This window comes from Ascaphus truei, chromosome 1 (genome assembly GCF_040206685.1).
Source record: "Ascaphus truei isolate aAscTru1 chromosome 1, aAscTru1.hap1, whole genome shotgun sequence".
In the NCBI taxonomy this organism is placed as follows: domain Eukaryota; kingdom Metazoa; phylum Chordata; class Amphibia; order Anura; family Ascaphidae; genus Ascaphus; species Ascaphus truei.
Window position 1 is genome coordinate 84,001,766 of NC_134483.1, and position 10,907 is coordinate 84,012,672.

General features: G+C 41.4%; 1 protein-coding gene across 1 annotated transcript; it reads left to right on the forward strand.

The window, feature by feature from the left end:
• The first annotated feature begins 2,088 nt into the window (after window positions 1-2,088).
• Window positions 2,089-10,058, forward strand: LOC142467432 (G2/mitotic-specific cyclin-B1-like). Its single transcript, XM_075573536.1, has 9 exons — window positions 2,089-2,109; window positions 2,632-2,775; window positions 2,869-2,997; window positions 4,007-4,186; window positions 5,048-5,206; window positions 5,776-6,012; window positions 7,739-7,879; window positions 8,875-8,985; window positions 9,972-10,058. Exons 1-9 carry the CDS (start codon window positions 2,089-2,091, stop codon window positions 10,056-10,058), a joined length of 1,209 nt encoding a protein of 402 aa, XP_075429651.1.
• Window positions 10,059-10,907: the final 849 nt, after the last annotated feature.

The following is a 10,907-nucleotide window of genomic DNA, read 5'->3' on the forward strand; positions in this document are numbered from 1 at the left end:
ATGTGTATTCAATGAGAATAGTCTTGTTTTCTCCTTGCCTCTGTCTTCTCTCCCGTGGCCATCCAAGTCAGTTACAATATTGTAAAAAGTCTATTTATAGGACTATAACACACTCCCCCCCCCCCCCCCAATTGCAGATAGGGACCATGTGCAGGAAATCTACATATGTTACCAGGTGTATGGTGCATTACCTGTCAGGCTAACAGGAGGTCTGAACCTCGACCACTGGGAGCCCGGGGTGTATCCTGGAACATACTGCTTACAGCGCCTCCACCTGTGCAGGGATTCTAGTGTGTATAATAACCCCTGACACAGGAACCACATTCAGTAAGTACTTACACCAGGTTATGGATATAACAGTTTACTATATGCAATTTAGTTATAACACATCACAATATAACATCAACAGCATCACAGTAGTGTCACCATTTAACCTGGACTCACTGGGCCTCAACCCCACCACCAACCACCCAAGTGTCTCAAAAGTCCCACAAAAAGTGTGGAACAGCGCTGCCCACTAATATGAGGTGCGCGTAGATGCTGTACTTGCTGATGGATCCGAAAGCGTGATCCACGATGTTTCCGCTCTTGACGCGTGGGGTGGCGTCCCGCCAGACAATCCCAGCAGGAAGATAGTCTTTATCTTGAGCGATGGCCTGCGTCCAGACACGATAATCAGGGCTGCACAGCAGATGAACTTTGTCCCTGAACTTACACACGAATAAAGGGTAAAGGTCCCTAACTGAAGGGGCCTTCCCTGCAGCAGCCACAATCTAGAATATGACTCAGGGCCTAGGGGGGGGGGGGGAGGGTTAACCTGCCCTAGTGAAGGGGCTACTGCTCTCTACACACACCCTTCCCTAACCTGCTCCCAGCTCTGACTAACTTCTTCCTGTCTGTGCGTGCCAAAATGTATCTCTCCAGCAGGAGGAGCTGCAAGCCCTCTTGGCTCCCTGGAGTCAGGTGGCCTGTCTGCCCCTAAGTACTCTGGGTCTTGTAGTTCTCCATGGCCCTCTTTATCATTGGGGCCACATGCGCGATGTGTACTGCGCATGCGCGAGTCTCCCTGTCCCTGCGCATCCATGTAATGGCCGCCGTATCGCCCTAACAGCGCATGCGCGACTTTTAGGGATCCCTGCACTACGGAGTGCCATCTGGGTCCTGCCTCCCTTTCTGTAATGGCTGCCGCATCGCGTCTGCGCATGTGCAAGCCTCTGCGTATGCGCGGACACAACAAAAATGGCGGCGCCCTGCCTCCGATGTCGCCGGGAGCCTCTGGCGACACACTCGTCCCCGCAACTACCCGACATGCCACGGGGGTCCCCGCTACTGAGCGCAGGTAAGGGGGCCCAGGGGGAACCCTGCTACAGGACCTTGAGAATTACCAGAGATACTTGTACCACAGGTTGAGAACCACAGTCATACAATAGGTATTTATATCATCATATCTGCTGCTCTGTAATATTATTATGTTATTGTTTTCATATACAAATGGTTTTGTATGAACTTAGCATACAATACAATTTGTTGCAGGCCCTTCTGTCAGTCAAAGGGTTAACCCGTCTCAGATGCTGCAACTGATCAATGCAGTTTCCCCCTATGGAAAATAAAACTTAAAAGGCATTTATCAAAGTCTGCAAAAATGGTATAAGTAACTGCAAAAATTGGCCTTCTTTGAAACTAGTGATTTATAAATTTGAGGCTATATTGCAGTAAGACTTTGCTAGTGCGCTCCCATAAAACCTGCCTGGACGGTGTGAGTTTTTCAATCTGGAGCCAAGTAATTGATCCTTTAATAGATAAATGGTTAATTAATATGTCCCACTATAACCATTATTAGAATAAAATAAATCACACTGCTAAGCCCCATCACTGAAAGTGATCCATCTTTCCCCCCTCATACTCTTCTATATGTATATAGGGCATCTACAATTAGTTACAATTAGGTCATTAGTAAATTGTTAAGAACCATCACCTGGGAGAAGGGTGCTACAAAGGAGCCAATCAGAAGAGGAGTCTGGGATATTTAAGCCACATGGGAAGGCTGCATCATTAGTTAGTGATTTCCTTTGTGATCTGTTAGAAGTGATGGCTGTCAATGCAACCAGGGTAATAATGGCTACATTTTTGGAAGTTTATATTTCATCTGATTAGCAATGTGTCTTTGAGAAACAGTAGTGAATGGATAATATGGTTAACTCTAACTTTCAAGCAACTCATGTGGTTTTTGTTTTGGAAGTTGTCAGACTGCACATGTAGAATCTGCATTTGTTCATCCAGCTTCTTTCACTTAAAACATCCTGTAATCTCTGCTCATAGATCAAACTAAAGGAAACATTTGGGCTAAAATGTGCAATATTGTAAGTGCAGATTGCTAAAGCCAAGTGCATCTGTAGTTTGTATTTATGATGTTAATGTGGGTTACTTCAGTTGTACAGTATATGATGGCACTTATGCACAAGCTGGAGTTTCAACCATTTCCTCTTAGGGTTGGGCTTTCACTTGGTGAGTTGTAGCTTTCTATAGCAGTGGAAGTGATTAGTTAAAGACCGTTTGCGTAACGTTACCTTAGACTTGCAACTTTATTAACTGGTGCATAAGGGTTTTATCTCCAATATTTATTTTCCTCAGAGAATGATGTGCAGCTCTGAGAACAGCATGGAGCCAGCCATGGATGTGCAGAAAGCTGTGGTGTCCAGACCTGGCCTGAGACCCAGAGCTGCCTTGGGGAACATTGGGAACCAAATGGGAAAAACAAAAGTACCTCTGAAAAAGGTAAAAATGAGCTCGGATAAATACAGATTTTTTTTTTTTTTTTAAGTGGGTCTTGTTCTGACAAACTGCTGCTTATATATTTTTGCTTTTAAGGAAGGCAAAGCTGCATTGAAACCCCCTGGAAAAATATCAAATCAACCCACTGTGATGGTGAAAGAATTTAAGGAAGCTGTAAAGGTTCTGTATGACTTAACACTGACTGCATGGAATCAATTGGTTATGGTATTTTTATATCTATCCAAGAGTCTGGAAGGGACCCGCACAACTTGGTGCATAACATTAGTTTGCAGTAGCGCCCCTCTTGGGGTGCTCATGGTGAATATGTATTACTGCAGGCCCTGACTTCGAAAGCTGTGGACCACAATGCCCTACACGTTTTTGCTTTTAAGATGTCCCTTTTTGCTCTTGATTGTAAATTCTTATCTCTAATCTTACTGTTAACTGAACCATTGGTTTTTACGTTTAAACTAAACACCTGGTAACCTGATGTTCCTTTGTCCATTTTGTGTCATGGGTAGCTTTATTCCTGTAGAGCTCATTGCGTGTTTTCTACAGAGAATTGGCAAACTGTTTAAAAAGGAATATTAATGTTTGATTACAGCTGGTGAAATGGAAAGAGTAAAAGTGCAAAGCGCTCCTAATAGTGTTAAATGGCGCAAGGTATAATAGGCAACTTAAATATGCGTAGCTTCTGCGTCATGCTAGGCAGACATGGGGAATTCCGGGCTCCGGTGTGCTTGGAGGATGCATTCTGTAGTGGGGTTCTCGGGCATGTTGCCTATCAGTGGTAGGAGCATCTGGATGGGAACAAGTGGCGGTGAGTTGGTGCTGACTATTGGTGTGCCTGAGCATGGATCCATCCAGGTGTATCCTACTGCTGATGGGTGGGATCCTTGCTTAAAATGGTAGAGCCTTGAATAACCCATCTCTGCTTGGCTTGCTGGAGCTCTGAGTTGAGCAGAAGAGAAATGGACATGCACCGCATAAGTGGACTGGGTTGGCAGTTTAGCTTTCACATTTTACTACAGTTTGCACTTCTGTTGGAGGTATCCCTTCGTTATTTTTGACTAGAGCTGGTGTATGAAATTTTATTTTTAAGCCAGTACCATAGGCAGATCTATTACTGTATCTATACTGGTATAAGGAAACTGAGGTGCTGATGACAATCTTCAGTAGCGGAGGAAAATCAAAATGGTAAAACTGCTGTTGTGGCCACCTTTTCTGGTTTTAGCCAGTCCCAGCCTCTCCCAGCCCCATGGAGACCTCTGGCTGTTCTCCAGAGGAAGAACTGTCCCAGGCTTTCTCCAATATCCTGATTCAGGTGAAGGATGTGGATGCAGATGATGCTGACAACCCCATGCTGTGCAGTGACTATGTGAAGGACATATACAGCTATCTGAGAAGCCTGGAGGTCTGTGAATATTCATCTTTGTAATGCTGTCCTTTTGGCTGTGCTAAACATGAATTCCTGTTGCCTGCATTGTAATCGGTAATAACCAAATCGTGGCAATTAGGATTGAGGGGGCTAATACTGCAAAGCACAAATCTGAACACCTTCATTGCCAGAGACATTGCATTGCAGGGTCCCTCTAGCAGCAAATAGGGTAATGATGTCCTCCAAATGCTGGCAACTGATGCTCCAAACCCCACCGCACAACTTAATTAACTGATCAAACTACTGTTGCGCATGCCTTTATGCAGAAGTCTAAACACTCATTACACACCTGAGCGCATATAGAAATCAATGTATGCTTATGTATAGTTCTCAATGGCAAACTATAAGCCACTCTACAGTATGCTTAATTGCTGATATGGGTGCATGGCCCTGAAACCATTATTTGGTAGTTGGGGAGTAACTGCTTTTGGGTGAACTAATGTACATTGCGTTTTGTAAAAACTACCAACTGATCATGCTGCAAAATAATTGCTAAAAAAATTGGCTTTAAACTACACTTTACATATGCAGCAAACGTTATTGCACCTGCTAATGCTGGAATATTATCAAATGTCCATTATGTAGGCTTCAATGGCAGCGATGCAGAATATCTCGCAATAAGGAGCGCAATAACCTTTGCTACATCTGTAGCTTTGACAAAAGCAAGAGGTGATCAGCAATGAGCTTGCACCAAATATTTACTACAAGCATATGAAAGCTGTTTTCCTGTTGGCTTAAATCCTTAATACCGCACTCCAAAAAGCAGCCATTTTAATTCCCCAGTTTCCTGTTTTTGTGGGTGGTTTTTCATTGGTGTAATCATGTAATATCTTACAGACAGAACAAGCAGTCAGGCCAAACTACCTAGACGGCCAAGAAGTGACTGGCCACATGAGAGCCATACTCATAGACTGGCTTGTGCAGGTCCAGGTGAGATTCAAGCTGCTGCAGGAGACCATGTTCATGACAGTGGCTATTCTGGATCGGTTTCTGCAGGTGAGAGCATGGAGCTGTGCAGGCTATGATCTGCCTACAGTAGGAGCCGTGTGCAGCTATATTCCTGAAATTCTGTTAAGAGTTTTTAATAATGAGCTGTTCATAATTAGGGATTTGTTTTTCTGATTTATTTTATACTCTTGGGTTGTAAGTTAAGAGAACCCAAGTACCCCCCTAATGCGCTGCACTCTAATGGAAAATGCGTTCTAACAATTAAATCTATGGAACTGGGTAGTCCTAATCAATAATGCACTTAAAATAACCGTGCATTAAATGTCAGTCCAGAGTGCCCCCAGTGACAGAAATTCCATTTAGGTATTTTTTGTTGGTGGCTTCGCTGCTACAGGAGGAGGAACCCAATTGTAAGTTATGCTTTATTTCCATTTGTCAGTGTTGATTACAAGTGTAAGATCAGCTGATGTTGTTGTTTTTTGTTTTTTTTTCCCACTGTTTTGGTTAAAACTTAAACAATTAAGCATAATACAGTTTGGACTTTTTTTCTGCAGTTCAGTATTTTAGAAATTGTTTACCTACATTTTTGCTGAAACCAGATTTGTGGCTCTTTACAGGAACATCCTGTGCCAAAGAAGCTGTTGCAACTGGTGGGCGTGACCTCCATGTTCATTGCATGTAAATATGAGGAGATGTATCCACCAGAGATCGGTGACTTTGCCTTTGTGACTGATCACACTTACACCACGGCCCAGATCCGAAACATGGAAATGCAGATCCTGAGAGTGCTCGGCTTTGCTATTGGTAGACCCTTACCCCTGCACTTCCTGAGGAGGGCATCCAAAATTGGGGAGGTGGGTTAAGAATACATGTACCAATTTTATTTCCCCCTTGAGTAAGATGGGGGCGATTGCAGTTTCTTTTTACACTGTAGTACTGTTGATGCTGGAATAGGTTGGTGGGAATACACAACATGCCACTGTTCAATATGCAATGAATCCTGTTGCACTAGAGTACACATTCTGGTAATCTGAGTGTTTTATGTGTAGACAGTGAACAATGTTTTGGGGTAATCACGTCAGGTTGAAAACACAAGTGGTTGTCCAAAATAGATGAAAGATTTAGGTAGCCACCAATTCTTGTATGTAACAAGGAGTTTTGACTACCCTTATGTATTGAGGCCCATTCTGCATAAGTCTGCTTTGTAAAGTAGATATTTGAATTGTATAGGTCTGTGACATGCATAACATTTCAAACCAATATCTACTATGTCTACAGGAAATGGTAATTCGTAATTATCAACTATTTTCATGTCCCGTTAGAGTAGGCACATTTTTCTAATTAAGTTATCTCAGACTTTCATACCGCTATCCTTCTGTAGAGGATATGAGCCATGCATTCGGCTTCCCTTCTAGAAGAGGCTTAAATGCTACCAAAATTAGAACACTGGTAAGTGTACATTTTTTTTACCTTGGAGACTTCAATCATAGAGGGGCTGCATCTACCATATACAGTAAATGGTCCAGGGAACTCCAGCCACAGATCTCTTTACAGGCGTTCCTCACATGTAAAGCCTACATAAAGCAATGAAGATAATTATCCTTGTTCATGCCCTGCAGATACATTGTACTGAGTTTTTACATCTACCATGCCTCTTAACAGGGTCTCTGTCTTATCTGCTCATTCTGGTTTCAAGATTTCTCCAACAATAAAAACTTTAATTGAGGCGTTGTGTTTATGTAGCTCAAAGTATCTAGCAACTGCAGATTCATTTTGTTCCTAATGTCACATTTTGTATTTGTAACTTTTTTAATTTAATTGGTCTTTCCCACCATTACCCACAGGAACAAATCCAACAAGGGATGTACCTTTGTGGGGATCCATATGTATATACTTACACTTAATCATATGTTCTCACAAGTTAATATGCATCTTTACATATGGGAAAATACCCTATTTAGTTGCCTATTAAGGGGGTGGATTCACCTCGTCTGCACTGTATGTACAGTACCACTAGTTGTACATTGTTGATCTCTACTATTTTGTACCTGACAAAGGGATTACCCCAAGACACTGCACTGTCTGCATATATAGACATACTAGTGGCATTTTGACTGAATTTGTACTCTAGTGCAGCAAGATTTATTTATTTTTATTTTTTCTTCTCCCTCCCCAGAAAAAAAAAAACTTGGACTCCTCCCATCTCAATGAACTTTCCAGTATTGCTTAATGGCTATAATTTTCTACTTCAGTAAAGGGTGTTCCCGTTTGACTTCCATATTTAGGCTTGGTCCCCCCAAATTTGTGCTTATTTGGGTCACTTTGACCACTCCAGTACAAAATTGTCAGGATACATGTTTTTGTGCTTTTTGAACTTGGTTTGAGCTAGTTACTAATTCTGACTTGTGGTGCTGGTAATGCTATAACTAGTGTTGCAATTATTTGTGTGAAAATGTAAATTTTAAATGACAAATTTGGCTCTACTGAATATGGGTCTTGTACCAATTCTTAAATTAAACATTGCTCCCAATGTCGCCTTTGGCTCCTCCCTCTACCATGTACCATTGGTTTAACTTGTAGGTGGACTCTGCACTGCACACCTTGGCCAAGTATCTGATGGAGCTGGTTATGGTTGACTACGATATGGTGCACATCCCTCCATCACAAGTGGCGGCGGCAGCTTTCTGTCTGGCTCTGAAAGTTCTTGGTGCTGGGGAATGGGTGAGTTTTTTTTATGTATCGATTTTTAGGATGTTGGTGTTAATGTGTTAGTTGCTGGGACAAGATCTATATAAAGTATTCCCTTACAATGAGGGCACTTGAATGGGATATCAAAGTGGACCAAGACACGTGGGTATATAGAAAACCTGACCTGTAGGTATGATTTGGGATGTTGGTGTAGTTTGGTAGGTGCATTAGCAAACTTTTTTTTACATCTTGTAGCTAATTGCTGATGCTGGCAGTTTTCAGTGCTTCTTAAATGTATGGGACAAACCTATCCAGATCAGGTTGATGCTTCACAGTATATTCTATAGGTGCCATAGACAAGTCATAATCTTTGTTTCTCCATTTGTAAGTAGTTGCCTTCATATTCGGCCCCAGAAGTGCATTATATTGGCAAACCTTTCACATGAGGGATGACTTGTAATATGCATAAAATTGCAATCATGCCCACTTTTGGACTCTGTACAGAATTTGATCAATGGGGACCTCTCAAGCTAAACTGCACTACTTCAGCTTTGGGAACACCCTGGTCACTGATTTTAGTTGAGATCTAGATCTTCAAAGATGATGCCCAGGCATGAAGGGGAAGCTGCATCTTCCTGGCAGGCCAGCAGGATTTGGCAACCATCTTTCTCACATTGTGGCTGAAATGACAATATCTTTGAGATTAAAAATGGCATGGTTCATCTCAGGAACACAAGGTCTGTAAAATATTACTTTCAAAAGGTGATGGCCATGAATTCTACTGTTATCTGGAAATGCCTCTTCAGTAACCCCACTGTAGAGAAGCTTGTAACGTGTTCTATGCGATAAGTATGGAAAGGGTAATTGTTTAGCACAAAAGTACTGCAATATGAATTGACTAGGTTGCTCTGTCCACTGCTTCATATCCTTAATGATGGTAGACCATTAGAAGCCTAATGCACGTGATTCCTTAACACAACTGTTGCCGGGTTTTCTTTAACTCTTCTTGTTCCACCTGCCCTCACCAGACTCCTACTCTTCAGCATTACATGGCTTACACAGAAGTCTCCCTTATTCCAGTCATGCAGCACATGGCTAAGAATGTTACAAGGGTGAATCAAGGACTGTCGAAGCACATGGTAAGGAACCGCCCATTATAATGTCTTCTAACTTCATCAGGCCATTTTAAAGGTCTATTTTCATTCCATGTAATTGTTGTGAAATCTCTTATGTTTTGTGGAAAAAATCTACTAAATATAAATGAAGATGACGGGGAATGAAAATCGACTCGCTCAAATCTCTCGTGCAGAGATTTGCACTGCCTTTCCTTTGCATCGAGTGATATTGCCTTGAATAGGTTTGTTCGACACAGATGCTCATGGAAGGAGAGGGAAGTTTTGCATTGTATCCAAAGCGTCATGCTGGGACAGGTTTCAGACTAGGTTTCTATCGCTGGATTGCATTTTAGTCGGATGTATGTGAGAGGATGAAATTAAACCTGACACGGTGCTTTAAGTATTTACCTGGCGCGTTCCCCCACAGAAAAATGACAGTTGCAGGAATTTTAAATTTTTTAAAAAATTTTTTGAATGTAGTAAAAATGGTGTAGATCTATAAATTGCACGTCAAACTTTATCTATTTTAGTCTACCAGACCTCCCCTCTAAAGTAGCTGTTTGTTCTCTAAACTTGTACCAGTCCAGTACCGAACTGCATTTCCATTTCTATAACGGGGATCTGAAACTGTTGATCAAAACTGATTCAAACACCATGCATGTTCTATATGTATTTATGCACATGACAAACTTTCCTAAACTCTTGTGTGTCTATGTACAAATACAATATAATGAAACTGATTTACTACATTAGCTTTCTTGCATTTCTACCTGACTTGGCTAGAAACGTTTTGGTACCAGATTAAATCCTAAATTAGGTTGGGTGCTTGCACTTGTGGTGCAAAATGTCCTTGATACACTAGTGCAATTTTTGATTATCATACAGGTGCTTGTGATATGGTGACCAGATATGCACTCTTGGCACCTACCATATTAGTCTAAAACGTGGTTAACCCTCTAGATGGACGAAATTCTGATAATGTGTTTTTTTTTTTTTGTTTTTTTTTCCAGTCTATCAAGCACAAATATGCCAGCAGTCGACAGATGAAGATAAGCTGCTTGCCACAACTGAAGTCTGAGCTTGTGATATTGGTTTAGCAAATCTTTTGTATTTTAATTGCTGTTTTTTAAGGGATTCCTTTTTTAATATTGTAAATGTAATTCAATTTTAATAAAGCACTTGCATTTTACCTGCTACATTCCTGAATATATTGGCTATCTCCTCCCTTACAGACACATTTGAGAATCAATCCACAGTCACCTACAATAGTGTGGGGTTGTAGAGACTCCAGAGACATTACATTAGTGTGCAAAGAAGTGCTGCATGGTCTAAATCGCAACACTGATCAGGACTTCAACATGTACAGGCCAGGATGGAAGCAAAGTGCTAGAAGTTGTGCTCAGACTGGCAGACTTTGGGGGAAATGTAAGACAATGGTGTATTTGGGGAAGATGTGTTTCCCCCAAAGGGTAGTCTAGATCACCCCCCTCTTGTATAATAGTGTAAATCTACCTAGGTGTATAGTGCATTGCAACTTGTACCTGGTATCTCTGACAGGACGTAGGCCACATTGAATTATCAGGTAGATGGAGAAGTGGAAGTGTGTGTGTGTGTGTGTGTGTGTGTGTGTGTGTGTGTATGGTGGTCTTTTAGTTGACCAATGGAATAGAGCCCTAAATACCTGGCTGTTTTTAATGTAGTAATGTCTCTAATCTTGTGATTATTCTGGTTTTCAATTAACTAAATGAATCTTTGAGTTTACTTTTTTTTTTTTTTTTTTTTTTTTTTTTTTTACCACTTTGTTAACAGATCTTCAAATTGCTTAGGGAGATGGTTTTTGTACCCAGAAACATAGACTATTTGGTAGCTTTAATTAGTGACTTAATTACTGTATTAGGTTTGTGTTTCTCCACCTTCTTTCTTCTCTTCACCAAACCTCCCACAAC